This window comes from Opisthocomus hoazin, chromosome 2, assembly GCF_030867145.1.
Source record: "Opisthocomus hoazin isolate bOpiHoa1 chromosome 2, bOpiHoa1.hap1, whole genome shotgun sequence".
Lineage (NCBI taxonomy): Eukaryota > Metazoa > Chordata > Aves > Opisthocomiformes > Opisthocomidae > Opisthocomus > Opisthocomus hoazin.
Genome location: NC_134415.1, coordinates 75,912,566 through 75,936,976, shown reverse-complemented (window position 1 = coordinate 75,936,976; position 24,411 = coordinate 75,912,566). Strand labels below are relative to the sequence as shown.

General features: G+C 41.4%; 1 protein-coding gene across 1 annotated transcript in view; it reads right to left on the bottom strand.

Annotated features, from left to right (window-relative positions):
* FRK (fyn related Src family tyrosine kinase) overlaps positions 1–24,121 on the bottom strand; it is a 55,695-nt gene extending 31,574 nt beyond the window's left edge. The window contains exon 1 of the mRNA XM_009944877.2: positions 23,229–24,121. Coding sequence (XP_009943179.2) covers positions 23,229–23,659 — 431 coding nt within the window. The 5' untranslated portion in view covers positions 23,660–24,121. The remainder of the gene's footprint in view (positions 1–23,228) is intronic.
* Positions 24,122–24,411: the final 290 nt, after the last annotated feature.

Below are 24,411 nucleotides of genomic sequence, written 5' to 3'. Positions count from 1 at the left end.
AAAACTAATAAACTATATGATATGAAAAAAAATTGAACCGATATTTTTCAATTATAAGATATTACTTAGTGATGTCCAAATTGACTGATTCTTATAAGAGTGTATAATAAAAGGTGTTTAATTTTGCATCTCCTTTCTTCATTGGTTAAGAGGATAGCACCCTCTCAAAAGGATTTAATTTTATCATTTTATTTTCATTTTATACCAAAGGCAAAAAAGTTTCCAATTAGCAAGGTTGAATTTTGTTCCAGATAGTCAAAAGTATAGCCTTTACATGACTCAGTATTTGTACATACACTGCTAGCAGCTCATACTGGTGGAGCTGAAAACATGAGCAGTAATACAATGTATGCAACAAGAGGAAACTGTTGGTGTATTTGGGAAATACAATTTAAAACAGTATTACACTTGTGTATGTTAAATCATGATTACAATACAGAATACGATTTTGGAAGAAAAAACAACATAAGCTCATATTGTATTTAGGCATATGTATCTGTTCCTTTGACTTCAAAATATTTCAAATGATATGTTTATTTTTCTAAGGTTGGAATAAATTAATTTAAATCCATATGAATTTACCATTAAAGATGATATGGAGGATATGTAATATTAGGTTCTGACTCCGGATAAACTTAGCAGTTAAAAAGACTGTGACTTGCAAAAGAAGACAATTAAAGCAACAGTATTTGAGAAGGTAAGCGTAACTGAAGCGATTACTATGGAGAGTGAAAACTACACATATTGTATATTACCTCATTTGCCTGACTTTATATGATCTGATTAAAACGTTTCAGAAACATATAATGAAAATTACTTTTAATAGCATTTGAATATGGGATTCTTAGTTCAAAGTCACTGGGTTTGCAATAATAATCATACAGTACCAAAAGCAATATGGACCGCGAAAATATAACCCCTTAACCTCAAAGCAAATAATTCAATTTGTTATTCACTTTTTTAACAAAAGCACATCCAAATTTAAACTACTATTTCCATTATAAACAGGTTTAAATTCCTTTTAAAAGGTGTGAGGGCTTATTTCAATCTCTAGCAATTGAACGTATGCTTCAAAAGGCTTAATATTTTACCTCATCCAAAAGTGTGTATTTTAGAGGAAAAAGTACCCTAAACAGTAATAATGAAACAAAGTAATTGCTTATGATGAGATATCGTTCTGTGGGATAAGAAAGTCAGACCAAAACAACACCCAATCCTTAGTAAATCTATGTGGTTTTCATAGCTCAAAGTTAGATGGAGGTTTTGAAATAGAATATTTGGAAAAACAGGGCTAAAACATCCAGCCCCATCCATTGCAGAAGTTAGTTGACTAGCACTTTCTCTGGCTTCAGTGGGCCATATTGGCACTAAACAGTTCACGATAAGGCTGAATTAGCAATTCATACACAGTTCCACTCGGAACTTCAGCTCGCCGCCAGGTCAGCTTGGGTCACGATTATCAATGCAGGATCAGCAGATTACCAGGCATGGCGCAAAGGAGTGCATTCAGATTTGGGCATAAGTTTCCATTTCTAGCAGGAGCTGTCTGGTTAGCACGGCAGTTGTGCTCTTCTGTCAGTGAGACCCAGGAACATGCTTTCTTGGTCAGCACTGAGTCCAACACCCCTTTCTTTCTCCCTTTTCAATGTAGAATGCCAAATCTTTTTGGGGATTGTTTCTAGCAGCCTCCTGAAAATCCCTTGTTTCCACCATCATTCATAGCTCTCAGGAACCCCTTCATTAAAAACTCCATGCTACTTCAAAGTCATTTCAGGCCACCATATCTAGGAGGACTTTGGGGACAGAAAAAATGACCTTTATGCAGGTCCATAACAAACACAGTCCTCACTTGGTGCAGATGATGCCCATTACTAGAGTACCAGTGAGGTTTGTTGTGGTTATTAAGAGTGTAGTGATCCCATCTCTCTTGGTCATCAATTCCACTGGCAGGTTTTTGACTACAGGATCAACAGCTGATGGACACATGCATCATAGCAAGCTTGGTCACGGGATGTTCCCTGATTGTGACTGTATCATTGCTGAGACACGTGCTGCTATCCTGTGATCCTTTTCTTCCAGCAAAGGAAAGGCTATGTCTTCATCAAGGTGACTGCTGGTGGCTATTTTTGAAGGGAAAATTTTTTAAGTAACAGAGATCATGTCACCTACACTCACCCCTGCCTCCGCACTCAGTCTAGCTTGAACCAAAATGGTGTCATGAGTTCAACAGAAGTTGATGGTGTTACTTGGCTCCACCACCACCCTTGCTAGAAGACCTCTGTCCTCCACGTTGCAATGCACTGCTGACTTCTATCTAAATGTCGAAGACCCATTTGCCTTGCTCTGCTTTGTGTCTCCCTGTGCTTTGCTACATAAAAATCCACTAAAATAAAAATAATTAGTTCTACTCCAGCACATTTTTCCTATAGAAGGAAGATACGGCAGGAACTTTAAAGCTGGAAGAGAGAGGAAGAGTAACCAGGGCCAAGGGTATTGCATGCCGCATAGCCACTGACAGAATCACTAAAGCAAAAAAAAGATAGGAAGGCAAAGTTCTGCAATGCTACACCACTGGCAAAGTTTCCAGTGCCTGGCAACATGCCTAGAAAAAGATAAAACCCCAGTGGAGAAACAAAAAGCACAAATAACCCCATCCAGTAAACAGAGTATGCAAAATGAGTTTTCTTCCTTTTCATTCTGTTCCCTCTCATTAATGTAATACCCCCTTCTGACCATCTCACTGTCATCAGTGCAACGCACTCATTCGAGGTAGAGACTGAAGATTTAACAGAGGATCTCAACTAATCTATGAACTACAAGATCCTTTTCTTTCCTGAAATTAACTCTACCCAACACCTAGAGTTAAACCCAAACAAAAGGATTCCCAGCCATGGTCCAGATCAAAAATCTCATAGGGGAAACATTTTTTTGTCAGCCTACCATTCCTAGGGCAGTCCTTTTACAGCTCCTGACTTCCTTCTTACACTGGAGCTTTATGCTTGGTCTTTCCTAAGTCCCAAATACACTAACTCCTAGCTCTAATGCAAGGTGTGTGCTGAGCCTTAGCGAAAGTCACCCAGTCATTGGCCAGACAAAACACTTCTTGGGAAATCTGTCTCTCTGTAGACTCAACTTTTCTTGGGCAGACCCTTGCAGCTTTATTTAAACTGGAGCTCTAGGGTTTGTGACGCTCCTAACCCTAAAACTAATCCAAACCCTAATGCTAACTGTAGACCTGGTTTGAGCCTTAGCCAAAGACACCTGCCCCCCGCCTCCCAGCCATAGGCCACATGAAAAACTTCTCCAAGGACAAGTCTTTCTGCAGTTTTGATCTTCCTTGGGCATTCCCTCAGAAGCCATAGACACACTGGAGCAATAGGATTCATCTCTCTCTTAATCCTAACCCTAGGCATGGTCTGACATCTGCCAAAGATCCTCAGTCATGCCAAATGAACAAGAAACAAGGCATGGGCTAAGTGCCACGGAGGGGAGACCCTTGGCATGGGCCAGACACAAAAGTCCTAAGAGGACAAATCTCTCTGCAGCCTCAATCTTCCTTGCACGACCACTATGCCACCCCCCTCCAGCAGGAGCTCTAGTATTTGTCTTTCTCCAAATTCAGCCTCTTGCTTGTGCATTGGAGGAACCAAGATTTCCAAACATGGTCCACGTGAAAAATCTGTTATTGGAGAAATTTTTTGGCAGCATATCCTTTCCTCGGGCAGCCCCTTTGAAGCCCTACTCCAGCAGAAACTCTAAACTCATGATTAAGGACTCTGTGTGCATCCCCCTTTGGGAAGTAGATAAGATGTTCATCGCCAAGCCAAACACCAACTCTGAATTAAGAGCTACCATCTTCAGCTTTCTTGGAAATTTCAGCAGATTCCTCACTGCTCTTTTGTTATCCACACTGAAGATCAGCACAGAAAATCATGTGAAAGTTCTGACTATGTCACCCATTTCCATTAGGGCTTACCAGAGCACAGCTTCCCACTTCTATCCTCTGCCTTTACTTAGATTTAACATGTACAGAAACAAAGTCAGAATTAGCTCCACAACATCATGTCTGAAGTGACTGAATTTGCTTTAATAACTAGCTGTAGCTGGGATAAGAGGGAATTATTTCAGTTTCTCATTCAAGCTGCAGGACACTGGAGGTAAGATAAGGTTAAAGGCAGAAGTCCATGACATACTCTGAATTTTGTGAATGCCCAGCTAAAAGGGAAGATCCTGAAGGCTGAGTCAACAGTAAGGTATAACCACATATAGAAACCATGATCATTACAACAGGAATGAAGGGGGAAGAAAAGGGAGAAAAATTGCTGAGAAGGACTATATGGCAAGGTCGTTCAAAGAGCATGGAGGAAGAAACAGAAGAAATAGCAGGAAATCAGTCACATGAAATTTATTTTCAAAAACACTGAAGACATTCGAATGGACATCATGAATATACCAGCACTTTGTGGCATGAGGGCATCTCACTTCTCATTTTTCATCACTGCTTGCAACTGGGATTTACCATCTCATGTTAGGGTGAATCTCATGAGACCGCTAAATCTCAGCAGGTGGAGGGGTTTGCTGTGATTCCTGTGGTTCCCAAGCAGAACTCTTCATTACAGAAGAAATGATGATGACAAACAGGTTAGCTGGCCCTCCAGTAGATTAACTGGATTGTGTTAACTGTGTAGTGGTAGGCTATGAGAAAATTTGCTAAACGAAGAAGAGGAAAGAATTATTGCAATTAGAGAGAAAGTCTTGGGTGAGGACAAGGAAAAATAGATACTGATACTGAAACCAAATATGTCCCAGTTTCTTCTGGAATGCAGAAAGCTTGTGCAATAGCTAAAACCAATAAATAAAAGCTTTAACAGTATACAAATTTTATATTTTAAATGCCTCAGAATCCACAGTCATGGAAAGCTGTAGCTGCAAAGTCAAGAACCCCAAAGTTTGGAGATGGCAATGTTAATATTGCTTTCATGGCATCCACTCAGCCATTTTCAGGAAAATCCAGTACGATACCATCTTTAATTACATGGCCACATCTACTGCTTCCTACAGTGTTAATATGAATGATGCTCACTGAATAGTCACCCTCTATCTTGTTTTGTCATTACGTAAATAGAGTTTATTTACCGTACATTGTTCAGTTTCTGCTCTCAATACAAGTTATAAAACTACATGAATGGCTAATTTCCTAGCAGCATCTATTACAGTGTTCATGACTATAACATCCAAATGCTTTTTGAACACTGATTAATCTCTTTTTGTGGCACTTTTGCTTGTAAAATACTTTTTGTACACTGGTGAAACATCACACAAAAGGACTAAGGCAATAAGACATTATTATAAGCACTTTCTACTAATTTTGAGTGTCCAGTTTGAAATGCCTAGGGCCTACCTTTCAGCGATTTTAGCATCATACAGGATGCAGTAGTTTATTCAGAAAGCAATAGCTGCTAACTTCTGTGTCACAGGAGACAAGGAGAGATACATGGAAAGAGAGACAGAGAGACAGAGAGATCCTCCAGGGTCTTGTTCAATTACTTTCATCATATGACCATCCCATGATCACTGTCCTTACTCAGCACGTGGAAACCTGAACAGGCCTGCGTGTGCCACTCTCCACTGCCGTCATCCGTGCAGGACAAAGAGGGCTGCTGAGCCAGCTTTTAATCCCTGACAGGTTTGCAGTCTGCTGTGGGTAAACATTAGTGCAGAAGCAGGGACAGAAGTTTACCAAGGGTGCCACCAGCATCTCCTCTCTGTACGGCAAGGAAGGCCCCAAGCACTGGCTTGGTTTTCGCAAAATATCAAAACTATAGAATGCAGCTGTCAAATTCTAATGAATCTGTTCAGTTACCACACATAAAGCACAATTTTATTTTCAAAGGCTTGGTTAGACTGAAGCGACGTTTTCTTAGATAACAAAAAGAGCACACATTTTTAGTATAACAACCTCCCCTACCAAATATCAAGCTCTTCCTCCAAAGCACATGTGCAAAGGATCTCTTGCATTGTTCTGAGCCATGTTTTTTGCTTTCAGGGAGAGAAAGAGGCAGCCTGTCCCTGGTATCAACCCTGGAAAATTCACATCCAATTAGGTAAAGCCTGAAAAAAAGCAGCTAAACATAGATAGAAAATGTTAGGCTGCCTTAATTATAAGACTAATGAAGTAATATTATTTCTCCAAGAGTTGACATTTCAAGAAATTAGGAAATATCACTGCAAAGATGAAAGCCTTCCAGATATAACATAGTTAAAAAACAGATGTGCTTTACAAATGATGAACTGTGTGCGGGAAGGAGAGCGTGGGAGATGAGCACTGGCTGCTTCAATTTTCCATTTATAGTCTACAGTAAGCTGGATGACAGCACTGGAAAAAAAAGAAACAACCAACCACCACCAACAGAAAAATCTGTAGTCAGGCTAAACCATGAAGATGAAAACTTGCAAAAGATTCCTTTCATGAGCATTTTCAAAAACACAAGCCTTCCCAGACAGGGCACAAGAATCTACGCAGTGAAAGGTCCAGGATTACTCCAGGGCTTGCAGACTTTCACTGTGCAGAGGCTGGAAAACCTCAGGCTGGGTTTCAGGTCTTTTGGAAACAGAGCCCTTCCTTCTTACTTCCTTCTACAGGCTTGCCTGAGATTGTTTTCAATGCTGTATATCTCTCATCATCATTTGTTCCCAAATACTGAAGGATGTATGGGACAACGACAAAATATAAGAGGAAGGAATTTAAAGCTAATGATAAAGGAATGCACAGAACACTGCAGGAGCGAGGGAGATAACAGGACAGTAAATATTCAAAGGAGAGAGGACTGTAGAATATTATCAAGCAGATGGAGGGAGAGAAGGGAGAAAGTCAGAGCTTACAGGCTACAGTGAAGAGAAAATAAAGATAAGACAAAACTGAGGACTGCATTTCTTGCCCAGGGGCTATAACCTCCTGCTGTCTGGGCTGCTGCACCTGCTCAGCAAATGCTGGTTTCCAGCTCATCTTGCTCCCACAGGGCATGTGTGTTTGGCAGTGATTTCAGTCCTACTTGGGCAAACAATTTCACAGACTATCTCTTGAAAAAATTTTACAGACTAACTCTCTACAGTTAGATCTCTACAGACCTTTTCCCTTCCCCTTTCTTACTTCATCACACCTTTCATGTTTGTACTGGCCGAGAGAAAACTTTAACATTCATTTTCATCATGTATTTATTGACTAGAGGTCACCAGTAAATGTACTGGTTTAAACCATACTCACTAAATTACCTTCAGCAACAAGTGAATCAGAAGAACTCTTTAAAAAATTGTTTAGAAAACAACAGCCTTCTGTATCTATATATGTAAATTGGTCAAAATCTCAACAAACTGCAGAAAGTACCTGACTTGGACAATACTTGAAATGAAAAACCGTTTAAAATGTACATACAGAGTGACACAGCTCAGTTCTGATTACTTATTTACCATAATCAGAAACTAGTTTCCTCCAAGTGAAACTAGAAATTCAGGTTTTCAGGGATGATTATGTAGGGCAGCATACTTAACCTTTCACATCCACAATGAATTTGCTTCATACGTAAAGATCTGAGTCATGTATATTGCTCGGACCCTTGTTGAATAACTTATCACAAACGAACATGAAGACTATCCACATGCATTGTGCAGGGGACCTGGAGCTTCTGAGTCTTTTCACAATGACAGTGGGTGGAATGAGTCTGTTTTTCTTTCCACAGGAGAAAACATAGAACATGTGAATTGTTGTGAAAAACTAAAGGCTCATTTCTACACTATGTAAGCGGCAGAGAGCTATCAAAATGACAGAGCATCTTTAGTTTATGTTACGCATGTATGTATAAGCCTGCCTGTATGTTTGAAAGTGACAGTCTGGCAACATACAGTAAATTCCACTGTATTTTCCATATTTCAAGATCATCAGTGCAATTTTTCTTTAAATAACCATTACAATGAGAAATACAGAGTTTTGGAAAATAACAGATCCCATTTAGCTCTTGGCTTTTTGGATAACTTTTGGCTAATGTCCTTGTCACCAGATTACAGCTGACTGGTTGGTGTTTTTCCATAAAGACTATGTTTATGTTTAATTTGAGAGAGTGAGATGGTAGAATATAAGAGATGATAACTGAAAAGACATAGAAGAAAAAAAAAAGGGAAAGAAAATTAAATTGCACCTCTCCATATATTTTCTAAATAAAATATTACACCTTAGTTTGTGAAGGTACTAAATTTGAAAAATTTTCGAATTTAAAGGTTTTTTGATTTCTCTTTTCAAATGGAGCTTCCATCAAAATATAAGCATTTTTTCTTTTATTTTTGTTCAGAGAAGACTGAGTTATCTGAAAACAAGATACAACCAAACAATACCCTTCATTTTGTTTCAAGGCATGTTAAATATTTTGATTTGATATAAAACTAAAATGAAGGACTCTTTTCTTTTTGGCAAAAATAAAGCTAAGTGAACTAAAGGAGAAACTTCGCTGTTTCTTTCTTCCAGGAGAAGGGCGTCATTTTTCCCTTCTCTCCTCCCATACTTGTTTGGTCATGAGCATGAGCACTAGGACACAAGCGATACATTCATCCATGAAACAGGGGATCTTTAGTAAAAATGAGACAATTTAAACGTATTTATCAAATGCACCTTAGTCACTGTTTTGCTGGAATACACAACGTACATAGATGCTTACATACAGTAATTTGGAGAATGTACTGCAGTTACAACAGAGCTAATTCTTTTGGGACCGAGCACACATGAGCTACCACTGAAAGTAGGCAGAATCTTTGCTATCATTTATTTTTAGGAAGATAGGAAATCACAGGTTATTGCCAGGAAAAAAAAAAGCTTTATGCTACTAGGCTCAAGGACCAGATTCGCCACATTTATATTGCATGGTACCTTAAAAAAATGGTTTTAATTTTACTACTCACTGAAAACCTGACTCTAATGCTGAACAGGAGCTTACCCTACATAAGCCAAATGACCGTAGTGTAGCCATACGAAATGTGCAAAGCACCCACCTGCTGAGGCAGATGGACCTTGTATACACCTGAGACCTAAAAGGGGCCTCAGGCTGCACAAACAAATAACTGGAGGAGCCCAGATGAAGAAACTGCAGGAGAAGATCATTAGTTCATGGGAGAAGAGGGTAGTAGATGTGCCAAAAAGAAGGACTTTGAGCCTCTAAAGTCTGTTTTAGTCTAAGAAATAGCTTTGTGTTGTGTTACTCCATTGTTTTTGTTAGAAATAATAAGCTGTGCCCTAAAGAAAGGGTCTGTCAGGGATTTAGCAACTTTTACAGTAAGTAACTGCCTGGGGTTGTTTGGATAAGGTAACATTCAACAGTGAGTAAGTGTGGTAAAAACCACCACAGAGGTAGGCATTTCCTCTTAGAGTCTAGAACAAATTTTCTGCCTTGTAAACACAAAGATTACTTAGGCATTAGTCTAAAAAATCCATGACGTGTTATGTATAAACCTTTTTAGTAAGTACTTCAGGAGGCCTTAACTGCACTGTCAAGTGATTCTGTCATAAGGGATTATGCATAGTACTACATTAATTTTTCAATAGTTGATAATAGCAGTTGACTGTGCTGCAAACACGGAAATGAATTTTCTCTGAGTCTGCTTCAGGATGACAAACCATTGCAACTTTTGCTACTCTTGCACTCTGCATTGACTGGGAAGTGACTGTTTCTCCTGCAGTAACAGTATTACAAGACCAAGTGCACGAGCCCTGCAAATTAGCATAGCTCACCCAATATTAGTTTCACGGCACAATAGGAAAAAAAGATAATAAACCAGCAACCAAATCACAATCTGATAGAGTTAATTTGAGGAAATTTCCATAAATAAATCTCATCCTGTGAGCCTCCACTTCACTATTGCATAATTAATCTCAACATTTCCATTCATTCTCCACGATATTGGTCATCTACATGATGCATTACTTAATCTGTCCTGAAGTTCTTCTACATGAGAAAAAAAATGCTAGATGAAAGTGATATCATATTACTTTTTCTGTGGTGTTTTAGTTACTTAAGTCCCTGATATTTCTCCAATTTAAGAGAATAAAGTCAATCAACAAAGTTTGTTCCCAGTGATGGTTTTGTACCTGGACAAGAACTTCATTGCATTTAAAATGCAACTCAATGAAAGACTACCATTGGCTTTAATTTGCTTTAGGACATCGGCTGTGAAATATAGCCATATAATCACTTTTTTTAAAAAAAAAAGGTTAAAATATGTTCAATATGTTCCTCAGACCCTATTTCTGCTGCATGGAGTCTTCCAAATAGCGTTGTGAAATCTTGCACCAATGCTAGTACCTGTATGCATTTGTTAACACATACATGAACAAAAATACTGATATACTACTGCAACATACTCCAAAAGTAGCAATAACTCTGCTATTCATAACAACTGAGGAACAAAGTGGAAACCTTGAGGTAGCCTTAATGTTAACATGGTACAGAGAACACTAATAACTTCAATTGATTTAACATTAAGGGAGACTCAAAAGGACAAGAAAATGTTCAATCATACTTTCACTTAAACCATTACAGCTTCCAAAAGCCCTCGATTGATTTTCTTGAGAAAATCATTCCCGAGAAATTATTTTCTTTTCTCACAGGGAAACTCACCTCAGTACAGAAGTAATACAGAAACCCTTGGAAACCAAAAAGCCGCCCTTGGCTGCACAGCACAGTGGTGGCAGGGCAGATCTCTTCACCAATTTTTTGCAGAGCTCTCTCTTGGGCATTCACTTGGGCACCGACCTCCTCAGCTTATTGCCAGCAGTCTGAGCAGACTCATGCCCTCAGTCAGGTCAACTTTCAGTGGAGAATACCCAGGTCACTCTGTCCCCAGGGGGACTCAGAAAGAAACTGTGCAGTCTAGCACCCCCAGGTGACCCCAGGCCAAAGGACAGAATGGTTCTTTGACATGTGGACAAATTTCTTAACCAAATGGTACCCCAGTTTTCAGGGTAACCTTTTCAGTTGGGAAGGGTGACACACTAAAGAAACCTCTGACTTCCAGAAGTAAAGTTGGAATCACAGAATCCTTTAGGCTGAAAAAGACCTTTAAGATCATCAAGTCCAACCATAAACCTAACAATGCTGAGTCCACGCCCAAACCATGTGCCCCAGCACCATGTCTACAAGTCTTTTAAATAACTCCAGGGATGGTGACTCAACTACTTCCCTGGGCAGCCTGTTCCAATGCTTGACAACCCTTTCAGTGAAACAATTTTTCCTAGAGCACACTCAACTCCGTATCAGTGTGCAATCTGGGTATATCATCTGCCCAAGACCCACACACATGGTTTATATTCTAAGACATCACAATACCATGTCAAAAAGGTATGTTAGCATCAAAGGAAGTTTCTATGTGATTTTTCAAACATTTTAGCTCTGTAACAAGAACAAGATCTCATTTTCTTTTTTTCTTTCCTTGCAAGTATTCAGAAAACTAATAATTATCTTTCCAAGCTAATCAAGTTGATATTCTGGAACAGCAAAAAAATGTCAGTTGACTTTCTGTGGATAAAAATGATACTGGTTCATCCACGTCAGTGGCTGAGAATATATACACACTTCTAAACTTTCATAAATCTGTTGGAGTTTGGGAAAATCATACAATAAAAGGAACAGAAAGCCAAGACTTTTTTTTGAGGTAGGGGTAAAGGAGACTGCTACGGAGTTAGGAGTGGCCACCTCCTCCAGCCACTGTGGCCACTGGAGCCCAGCCCAGGGACCTGTTGCCCCTGCCCAGGCTGAGGGATGCGGCTGACGCTTTCCCGTTTGCAGGTTCAACCAGTGGTGAAGCTGAACACATGTGTTTCAGACACACAGACGTGTCCAGTCACACAGACTGCCACAGACCAGGCTCTGCCTGTAACAGCACCCATGTACAGGGCTCAGGTGAAACACAAGCACAGTCCCCTCCTCCTCCTCCTCCTCCTTGGCTGGCAGAGACAAAAGGTCACTACTGACCTCTCCCTCTCTATCTCTCCCCTCCCCACCCCTAAGCACACACACATTTGCAGATCCCCCCATCAAATGTCATCGTGGCCTCTCTCTCCATCCAACAACACTGCCCTGACCCCAGGCCCTCTTACCCACACTCGCCTCATGCACATCAGTCACCCCAGCAGCTGATTTCGAGACATTATGGCCTCAAGTTGCGTCAGAGGAGGTTTAGGTTGGATATTAGGAAAAATTTTTTTACTGAAAGAGTGTTCAGGCATTGGAACCAGCTTCCTAGGGAAGTGGTGGAGTCACCATCCCTGGAGGTGCTCAAAAAACGTGTAGATGTGGCTCTTCAGGACATGGTTTAGCAGGCATGGTGGTGTTGGGTTGACGGTTGGACTTGATGATCTTAGACATCTTTTCCAACCTTAATGATTCTATGATTCCATTCCCCAGTGGCCAGCAGCTAAGACCCCCACCCACTCCAGCATCTGGCACGGAGACCCCACTCGCTCCAGCATCTGGCACGGAGACCCCACTTGCTCCAGCATCTGGTATGGAGTCCTCACTTGCTCCAGCAGCTGGCACAGAGACCCTCTCGCTCCGGCAGTTGGCACAGAAACCGCACTCGCTCCAGCAGCTGGAACGGAGATGCCACTCACTCCAGCATCTGGCACGGAGACCCCACTCACTCTGGCAGCTGACACCACAAGTCAGGGGCACCCACGCCTCTGCTCTGACTCCAGTTGCTGGCCCAGTCTCCCCAGTCCCCCCAGTCCTCCCAGCAGCTGGCCCTTAGTCCTTGCAGCACTCACACATGGGACAGAGGAGAAGGTTACACACAGAGATAGTCAAGAAAGGATTTAAGGAGATGATAGGACAGAGTGCGGTGACCAGGCACAGGGCTCAGCCAGACAAGCGTACTGACCGGCTCCATTTTACATTTGAACAGCCCTTTTTACATCCCTTTCTGTCTACCCCTGTCCTTTTGTTTCTCCCTGATCCCCTTTCCCTAAACATTGCATCACCAGTTGGCACAGTCCCCCAGAACCCCCTCCAACATCCTGGAGCCCCAGGTTTGCATCCTTGGCTGCTGCAAAGTCCAGGTTTGCCTGCCATTTCTTGATAGCCCATCCATTAGTGCACCTGGCCAGGTTTGTTTCTGATTATTGTCTTTGTTAACATTATTCGGTCAGGTTTGGTGTCTCCGTGCGTTTGCATCCCTCCCTTTCCTTATCAGCAAGGTCAGATAATCTTGCTGAAAAATAAACATTCCCACACCCTGCATATCCTTATCAGTGAGTGTAACTGAGCAGACTTGTCCTCACCACCTCCCTTCTCACGTGTCCCTCAGGTTTGTCTCTGTGTGTTCTTGCGTATGGCTTCTTTCACCACGTACCCTTAGAGGAGCAGAGACTCCTTCCATACACCCTTAAAGAGACTTCCACTAACTGAAAAGATCAACAGTTTCAAAAGGAAGATTGAGTTTTGTGATTTCTCATAATTTCTGAAATTCAAGGTATATATTCACTCCCACATGTGAGTCTCAGATTTTTTTTTCTCTTCTTTTGCAGTGAGGTTTGAAAAGGTGTGCTACAAAATCATTTGTGCTACAAATACAGAAAAATTTTATTAATTTTTCAGGAAACTAGCAATATATCTGCTTTAGTGAGAGAAAGCTAAGGGAAAATGTTTACCAACAATACTGCACATAAATTTATAGTGTAAAATATTATAGATTATAGAGTAGTCTGCACAGAAGTAATGAAAATGTCACTTAGTGCAATCCTTTCTAGAACCATCACTTATTGTGTAATTTCCTGCTTTGTTTTTCCAGTTTTCTTTGATTAAGATTAGTGTACCAGCATGGAAAAACCGTATGTATATCTCTCTGGTTTAAGTGATAAAGAAAAGGAATGAGTTCATGATCAATATTTTGTTTGATCATCTGAAAAGCTATTTCCAGGTGAGTTCTAAGCATGTCTGGAAAATTGAAAACTGCAAAGATGTATATTTCCACTCTAATTTCTTGTAACTTTTATGTTTTTCTTATACAGTTACGAATGTGAACATTTAAGAAAACTCCCCTGAAGAACAGACTTCTTAACTAAGAAGTTTAATCTCTTATTTTTAAAGTTCTAATACAAGAAGGGTCTTCAAATGTTCCATACAGTGCTATTTAAAAAACACCGAAAATTCTTTTTTCCTCTTACATGTAGTAGTAAATATGTAATAGTACCCTGCCTTTTTCAAAATATCACCTAATAAATTATATTCTTTCTTTGCTACGCATACTTCACTTGCATAACTTGAAAAAGGAACACAACATTTTACTTCAGAAAAACATCTGAATCCTGATTAATAATATCTTTTCTAATAATCTGTTATAACATTAAAGCGCAGGTAAATTTTGTGTTGTCTAAACTAGCCTGCAGGAAGGCTGAATCATTACTATAATGTTTGCAAGAGGCATCTCTGCTATATCCTCTTGTTAGAAGATAATGTCTGTAACATAATAAGCAAACATATCCTAGGTTTTGTTCTGCATTTTTGGTAGGAAGCAAAATGAATTGACGGGTAAATCTGTGAGGGTAAAGTCACTGAGGTCTGCAGCCCAGGCTGACTGGGGTGCTTTTGAGTAGAGGGGGCAGAGAGGTGTGATCTGTAAAGGACTGGTCCCTGAATTTCTCAGGGACCAGTGCAGTGCTATCATTTCCTTTTGTTCTTATTTATTTTGAGCGTGGGTGTTTTTGAGTCACTCATGACTAAGCAACCAACTATCCAGAAAAAAAATCCAAACACTTGTTTAGGAACATAAAACTTTCTGCAGAGATAAAAGGGGGTTTTGTGGCTTGGTTTTTTTTTCCGAATGGCTTGGTCTTTGCCTACAGACAGAAATAAAGCATTGTGCAGCGTCAACACCTACGCTTTTGCTAAACAGACTTGACAATAGGTCTGTAATTAGACATGGTAGCGATGTACCCTCTGACATTGCTTATACAACAGTTCCAGCCTCTGGTGAAGTACAAAGGGAACAGATCAAAGAAAGTGGATGGGCCTGTGCACTTTTCATAAAATCCTTTCTGAAACAGGATAGCGGGGCTAGAGGGGCCATTGGTTTGACCTCGTAGTGTATCTCTTATGTTTTTATGGCTTAATCTCTTTAGTACAGATATGATCCCACACAAAGCAAGCCCCGAAGTCTTCTATAACCAACAGTGCTTTTTACATGTTACAAAATCATTCATCACAACGATACCTGACCTAGTTTGTTTAAAATCAGCCCCACTGTCGGACTTCTTAGCCTGGCTGAACTGTTGGTTACTATTTTTCTGTTCCAAACCAGCTCAGAGATCACTCGGCTCTGCACGGCCCTGCACTGTGCTGCATGGAGAGCCATCAAAGACAACTGCTGAGGAAACAGTAACCATTGTACAATACCTGGCAAATGTTCTTGCCAACAACGTTACTCAGAACCAAATAATACAGGCTAGCATGCACAATGCTTATTCCTACTGAGTCTGAAATTAAAAAAATATCAAACAAGACTATTGAGTTATTCTGACCAGTGTATGGTCTTTGTTTTTCTAAAAGGCACTGTAAAGGCCACCCAGGTTTCACAGTGCTGTAAGAAAAGCTAACGGGCTATGTTTGCAGGTTTTAAGGATATTATTTCTGGTCTTCACACAATTTGCTGTCAAATCTTGCACAACAGGGTAATGGAATCTAGTATATAATAATTATAATGCACATTTGTCAGAGTTTGAATAGACAATGCTGTATATTTAGAAAACCCCACTGCCTGAAAATAGGTGACCTAGATTGGACAATGCCTTAATTCCTTCCACCTTTCTGACCAGAGACACATTTTCTGGAAATGGGTATACACATGGATGTGTAAATACTGCTGGCACTTGACAAAATCCGACATTTCACAGATCTGTAAACCAACTCCTATTGTATTCAGTGTATCTTCGCATATTTAAGAAATGAGCAGAAATTAAGAGAAAGTTTGAGATGTGCTTGAAGACCGCACTGGAATGCTCAACCACAACTAAAGAAGTTCAGTGACTAATTTCACGGTCTATTTCTAGTATTCATTCACTTAAATTCAAGAGACGCGCTCCAAAACACACATGGCAGTTCCAAAATTTGGGTACTTCAGATGCTATGAACAGAAGGTCAAAAAACATCAGAAGCGTGATGTTCAGGCTTTGCAATACACATCGTGTCTCACGGGGGTGTTTTCCATGGTCTCAAATGAATCAGCCTTCCTAAGCTTTCTCTGTACTTCTGTGTGCACCCATGCATGCACACACAAAAGCACATACATAAAGTATATTCATGTACATACATAAAGTATATTCATTGAAATAAAAGACTGAATTTTATATGAGTTCATATACAGCTATTTCAATGATTTACAATAAATACATACTTTGGTGATAAAGAAAACATTTCTACCAAAAACTACATGAGAACAGCTTTCGTAATTAACATCACAGGTTCCAAGGACTTGAGAACAACCTACTACTACTTTGTGTAGTCATGTTAGCTGTGAACAGTTTTCAGAAATTTGTTTCGGTACAAGGGTTACTGCTGATACTGGTGGTGCCCTTGGGAGTTTGTACTGCAACAGGCAGAGGAATTAGGAGAGCAGGAGAGAGGCAGCACACTGAAACCACAGTGCATTGCATTCAGATTTGTGAGGTGTTCAGCAGAATCTGTGGTTTCACTTTAAAAAGAGCCTCTATGCATTTTGGCTCTAAACACTGCTTTGAAAAATGACCCACATGAACCAAAGAAACCTCACAAGCCTGACTTTGCAGAAAGTCTGAAACAGGTCAGCCCAGGGAACACTTTATTGTTCACATATAGTAACTCATATTCAGTAAAGGTATGAAATAGTTAAAGCTGAGTCAGGTCACAGAAGGTGAAGGAATTATGGAGACTGACAAAAATAACCCACAAGTCACTTCTGCTTTCAAAGGGTTGTTTAAAAAGCTCATTGTGGAATTGACTGGTGAGGGTTCATTGATTAGATCTGGGGCTTAGTTTCCACCAGATGGGAAATGCCTACATAAGAAATCTCTCTGAAATAAGGAATGTTTCTGAAACTGGGAAAAGTTAAAAGTAATTGCTGTGATTTTCTTTAACGGAATATGCTAGGAATTTGTGTGGGTTTACTTCCCTCAGCACACCAGTCTTGTGTCAATAATGTTGGGATGAACATATGGAATGAAGCTGATTTTCAATAAACAGCCAACAGGTCCATCAGGATGGCAGGAGGGAGCCCCCTCTAAGTACTCTCCACCTTTCCTCTAGAAAAAAAGAATACATGTCACTCCAACAGTAGGGAGTTTTTATTTTTGCTTCATTAAAATTAACGGTACAGCTGGGCTGTATTTGTTGCCCATAACAATTTACACTATGTGGCTTTCTTGTTTAGTTAAAACAATTGGCAGTAATAAAATAAGAGCAGGTGGATGCGTTACTATGGTTCCTGTTTATAGTGAAGAATAACAGGCACAGAAAGAGCACAGAGAGAGGAAGGTCACACTCGTTGCCAAGGAAATTTCTATATTTTAATCCAGATTTTGGCGTCAGATTCCTCTTTCTGATCATCCTTTGTTGGACATGCAAGGTAAAGTATGTGATTGTGTCTTCAATTGCATTTTTTGCTTTCCTTTTTCTAAATGTTATGTGTCTGCACCCAGAAAGAAGAGCATTCTGAAGTCACAGGACGCAGCAGATACAACCTCACTCAAACTTGCTTAGAAATGAAAAATCTATCTGGCTTGTGATTTTGACTGCTACCCGTGATGCAGAGAGGATCAAGTGTTCTTACAGCTGCTAATTTGTCATTAGCATAGTCTGTGTCTGCTTTTGGTCAGGTATAAAATAAAATAACACTTCTGTAGTTACAGATCTAACTCCCCATGAAGTGAAGGTTCACTGTGCAACTACGGTTTACTGGACAAATGTTTCCACTCCCCGGCTGCGCCATCCCACCTATCCCAGTTAGGGCCAGGAGAACACACCTGTCTCCAGAGACACTAGGCACAATCCCTTCACAACTCCTCCACCCTGACAGGTTGTTGTTGGTATAAGGAGTACTGCAGGTGCTAGAAAAGCTCAGCAATGAGAAGGTGCTTTACTGGTAAATATAAAAACGGAGGGGCTTGTTTCCTCCATCTGTCCAAAAGAGCCTTCACAGTAGCAGGTGTGCATTTCTTGGATGTATTTAATTTTATGCAGTAGATTTGGACTGCAATGCTGCGGCAGGCAGAACCCAAGTCATGGATTTACCTTTTTTTCCCCTTCCCCTATTCACATACAATGTTACTGTTTTCATCCAAGACGTTCACGCTGGAAGGGATCACTCAGGGCAAAGGACGGAAGGAAGACAAACTTTATTTTAATGGATATCATGCACAATTAGGAAGTGTTTGACTTTTGGTATGTCAGTTATATAATAGAATATAAATATATTAGCAAAATGTAATATAAGCAAAGATTCCCTTCAATTTTAGCTTACATTTTCTACCAACAAACTGCGGTCTGAGAAAAGCAACACAGTAAAGAAATCTCACTGTTTATCAGTTCTGCTTGAACATTCTGATAGCCAAGCATACATGAAAATTCCTTTTCTTATAAATAGTATTTATTTTTTGTTTTCCTCAGGCTGGAGATATTGCACAACCTTTCTTTCCTTTCATGCAGTTATTGATCCACCTTATCAGCACTACTTCAGTCATATTGGACAGAGTCAAAGAGACTTCCAGGATGAAAAACTGTTATCTCAATGAGGACAAGGAAGAAAAGTTTCTCCTTCTCTTCATTTTCTTTCTTATCAAGGAAAAGTTCAAAAAAGCCTTTCTCCCTGAAAAAATTCAGATACTTCAGCGAGGATATGAAATGGTCTGCTGCAGCACTTAGCAAGAACAAGCAATTACCTGGCATTATCTTCTGCCAGAATGGAAAACACAGATCCAGACGAACTTTCTGATCTCTGCCTCTATAACAAAGACCGTGTCAAAATGTTGATAGAAAGGGTCCAGATATATTTTGCTGTTAACAATCTCAAAACCTACAGGCAAAGCTAAAATGATTAGCAAAAGAAATCTGGCTGCTTTACACGCAGCTTTCAGGCATATATTGGCTAAACTTCCATAGTGGCTCTGTCATTCCATGACTTACAGAATATTTCATGCCCCTCTACCCCTTTATTTAAGTGAATTTATGGAGTATCCATGCATGCATATTAATGTCAATGTTTTAAAAAGTTTATACACAATCTTGCTGAAATCAGCTACTAAAGAATACGGCCAGTTTGGTTTTCCTCCCAAGCTTCCTAAGAGTCATACTACAAATCAAGTCTGTTTCCCAGAACAGTTTAGACCGTTTGTCTTGATCTAACAAGATGGAGATCAGTCCAGAAATAAGCTAAAATTCCCATTGTCTCTGCAGACATACAGAAGCTAGCTGGTGCTGGGGAATGCGCTTTCAACTAGCTCAAAGACTCTTGATCAGCTGTGCCTGGCAAATATTGCAAAGCATAAACAACACACTGCAAATATATGGCATATATGCATTTTGGCAGGTGAACATGTGATAGAAATTGTAAGTCTTCCATTCTTTGTCAGTTACGTGCTGGGACCATAAAGAACTGGCATAAAGGGGAATCATGCCTGACCAATCTGATAGCTTTCTACGACGACATGACTGGCTGGGTAGACGAAGGGAGAGCCATGGATGTTGTCTACCTCGACTTCAGCAAGGCTTTCGACACAGTCTCCCATGATATCCTCCTAGGGAAGCTCAGGAAGTGTGGGCTGGATGAGTGGTCGGTGAAGTGGATTGAGAACTGGCTGAATGGCAGAACTCAGAGGGTTGTCATCAGCGGCTCTGAGTCTAGTTGGAGGCTGGTAACTAGTGGTGTCCCTCAGGGGTCAGTACTCGGCCCAGTCTTGTTTAACTTCTTCATCAATGACCTGGATGAAGAGTTAGAATGTACGCTCAGCAAGTTTGCTGATGACACCAAATTAGGAGGTGTGGTAGACACACCAGAAGGCTGTGCTGCCATTCAGTGTGACCTGGATAGGCTGGAAAGTTGGGCAGAGAGGAACCTGATGAGGTTCAACAAGGGCAAATGCAGGGTCCTGCACCTGGGGAGGAACAACCCCATGCAGCAGTACAGGCTTGGGGTGGAGCTGCTGGAGAGCAGCTCTGCGGAGAGGGACCTGGGTGTCCTGGTGGACGACAGGTTAACCATGAGCCAGCAGTGTGCCCTGGCTGCCAAGAAGGCCAATGGGATCCTGGGGTGCATCAAGAAGAGTGTGGCCAGCAGGACGAGGGAGGTTCTCCTTCCCCTCTACACTGCCCTGGTGAGGCCCCATCTGGAGTACTGTGTCCAGTTCTGGGCTCCCCACTTCAAGAAAGATGAAGAGCTACTGGAGAGAGTCCAGTGGAGGGCTACAAGGATGGTGAGGGGACTGGAGCATCTCCCCTATGAGGAGAGGCTGAGGGAGCTGGGCTTGTTCAGCCTGAAGAAGAGAAGGCTGAGAGGGGACCTTATAAATGCCTACAAATATCTGAAGGGTGGGTGTCAGGAGGATGGGGCCAAGCTCTTTTCAGTGGTGCCCAGTGACAGGACAAGGGGCAATGGGCACAAACTGAGGCACAGGAAGTTCCGTCTGAACATGAGGAAGAACTTCTTCCCTCTGAGGGTGATGGAGCACTGGAACAGGCTGCCCAGGGAGGCTGTGGAGTCTCCTTCTCTGGAGATATTCAAGACCCGCCTGGACAAGGTCCTGTGCAGCCTGCTGTAGGTGACCCTGCTTCGGCAGGAGGATTGGACTAGATGACCCACAGAGGTCCCTTCCAACCCCTACTATTCTGTGATTCTGTGATTCTGTGAAAAAGGATGGAAGGGTGCAATAAAACCTTCTCCTATTTCCATACTGTATTCCACTATATTATGGCCATGAGCAATTGGCCAACACCAAAGGAGAGAGCTAATGAAAACTAAAATGGAAAGATGAAAGAAGTTAAATTTAAATTTCAGGCAGAAAATATGATTAAAGTACTGAAATTTAATTAAAGTGCTATTAAAATAACTTTTTTCACTCTCATTCTTTTACTTTAGGGAAAACAACAGTTAGTTCTTCAAAATACCATCGTTACTGTTTCTCTTCTTGTTTCACTTTGATAACGGCAGTGTAAAATGTAGAGGGTGTGTGAAAGGGAAGTCTTGGAGGAAATTATGGCAAGGAGTATTCCAACTGGATACAAGGAAAAAGAAATCCTCACCATGAGAGTAAAAACCTTAATGGGAAATGGCCCTAAGTAAATAAGCCTAGCTTTATTTTGGCCATGTTTGAGTTGGGAAGATCCAGTGATCAAACGTTCTGCAGAGGCCCTTTCCACTCTGAGTTAGTCTATGGTTATACGAAAGGATATCTGTGTGGCCTGACAAAAGGAGTCTTGTATACTTAATTTTGTTGAAGGTCACTAAAGCCAACTGACTTAGCAGGAAATCTGAGGAAGGAAAGACATGTTTAGCCAGATTAGTTTTGGTATGAAACTAAAAACTCATCAAACATTTTGGAGGAATGACTTAATCTGAGAGCTGCAAAAAGCTCTCCATTTTCTCCTCTCTACTGTTCTAAAAACGTATAAGAAAAATCTTTTGCCAAAGCTCAGTCTTTATTAATAAAGGGAGAAAGGTATATAAAAAGAGTAAAATAAAATCAGTCCTGTAACAAGAAAAAGCAGAGGTTATGCAACAATGCACTTTGGCAAAGCTAACTCTGTATTTGATGCTGTAGGTACACAAGGATAAGAGAGTCCTTAAGAGCTGAGACTTTGTTGTATAACTGAGCAAAATGACTTTCAAAGTACTAACAGCAAGCAGAAATCTTAGATGGCTTGTAATAAGACTAGTTCTTGAAAGTGAGCAAAGGCCAAGCTGAGTTGAATTAGAGCCTACAACTATTTCTCTAGTGGTTCAGAAAATGCCTTCCCTGCAGATTAATTTCTGCAATTGGAAGAATTCTTTTGAACATGACTGTTGAAAGGGTTGTCTGCCTGAATACAGAAATAGAAACAGCTGGTGAGACTCCGGAAATTAAGGTCTTCAGGTTAGAAAGGAATCTTACAGTTGCCCTTAGATGCCTCTAGCACAAATCCTACAACTGATAAAAGACTGGCATAATCATATCCAAGCCAATTTCCTAGTCCTTGGCAGTACGGTGGGCAGATCAGATTGGAGATGGTGTTTCAGGTATAAATGATCTTTAACTGAAAAGCTGCAACATCATCCCTCTAAAGTCAACATTGATTCTGAGACTAATAATGAATGCCATTTCTGTTGTCTCTTTCCACACCGATAATTTTTGCAAAAACATACTTCTGGAACTGCAGTCAGACCTATTTCAGCAAACGCTGCCTCTGATTGCAACACACACAACTCTGCATCCCAGGCTGACTCAGACCTTATGCATCCTCACTAGGGAGCCAAGTGACTGATTTTGTGTGATTTCTTCTCTAGTTATGAATATCAAATAAGATTGGACATGTTTTAAAGTGGCAGAAAAACATGGGCAGCATAATTAATCTCTGTGAAAGTTTAACAAATTCAATTTGTACTCTGTTGCTATAGCCACTCTTCTGCCCTTTGCAGTACTTACTCTAGTTAAAGTTTGTCCTTAGAGATATGCCTCCAAAGAATCAAATAATGCAGAGGTAACCACAAAAAACTTCCACTAGAGACTCGCCCATGCTTTGTAAGAAGACGTAAAGGTGTAAAGGTAGCTTCCTGAAGCTCTGATTAATTGACAACTTCGCAGCTGGTTAGGCTGAATGCTGTTTGGGGCATGGGTCATATCTTTTCACTCTCTGGGAAACATCTGACACAACTTGCTGTTCTACAAATAAAAATAATGAACCATCACAGGTAACCAACCTGATACTCCCAGATGCCTCTTAAGCAGGTGATTAGTGTGTATCACAGACGGAAATGATTTAAACCAAAACAAAACCCTCAACACTCTGCCTTTTGTAATTGATTTTTTTGTGACCACAGTGCCTTTTGCTTGACATGCCCACAAGCGCTATCACCGACAGGACCACCGGAGGCTGAGCGTGGCAGGGTGCTACTCAGCAAGCGAAAAGGCCGCAGTCTCCTGCCCCAAACCCATTTGACCTAAAAGGAAAGAGACCGGGGTGCGCGCTACTCACGGCTCAGCTTCGATGCTCTGGTCAGCCGCAATGTAGTTGGCGGGGATGTAGCCCTGGAGCTTGTGGCCAGGGCGGACCGACCCTGCTGGCAGGAGGAGCCTAGCGTACCACCAGCCCTCGTGGGATGCATCCAGCACTTCAAGCTTATCCCCGGCTCGGAAGCTCAAGTCCTCCTCAGTGCGAGCCTCATAGTCAAAGAGTGCCACAAATCTACAAATATTCACCAGATGCTGGCCAGGCAGTGGAGGTAAAGGTTTCTCTTTTATCTTACCGTCTCTGGCTTTCTGTCCTGCTTGGACCTCGTGCCTTACTACAGCGAGGTTGGCAAAGACTTGGCCGCCTTTCGCATCCTGCTCACCATCTCTCCCCAAGAACAGGCACGGGATGTAGGGCTCCAAGCAGGCGCAGTGCTTCTGACAGAAGTTTCCCATCCTGTTTCCTTGTGCCTTCCTCTGCTTCTGCTTTTCTTTTGCTTTTCCCCGTTGCGATACCCTTAGACCAAGTTTTGCATCATCAACATTCTAGCTTTTTGCAGGATTTCTTCTCCCTCTCCTCCTTTGGCACAAAATGAAACAGCTCTTGGCACAGCTGGAAGCTCCTCTCCGAGCCCCACTGAGAGCTCATTACAGGCAGCTCCTGGATGGGGAGTGAAACCTGAGGATCCAAGTGCCGGAGCACATGTGGAGGGAATTTCTCACTTCCTCTTCGGAACAGCAAAGCAACACAAGAGCTAGGCTGGGCTGAGCTCCGGGAACAACGGGGGAGCGCAGAGCCTCTTTGGTCACAGCAAAACAACAAAATCAGAACATGTAAGCAGGGGAGGCTGCTCAACTCTTACTGCTACTGCTTGGGATGGGTGTTTTCTTACCTCAGATGAGGTCCTGTCATATGATCGGCAGTGAACGACTGTAAAGTCCGTCTTGGTAATGATTAACCAAGCTGACCTGCCTGTTTCCACAGCACTCTCCCACGTGGACAGCTTGAATAATTCTTTTTGTTTCCTGGTTTGCGCAGGTTTCGGTTCCTGGTGGGCAGCCGTTGCTCGCCCGAGGCTGGCAGATGCCCTCACCTGGGGCACACCTGCAGCTTCTGCTCTGCCTCACACCCAGGGACTTTCCCCTGCCGAGCACCCGCCCTTCAAACCAGCCCTCTGAGGTTTGATTTTTTGTTTTTGGTTTTTTTT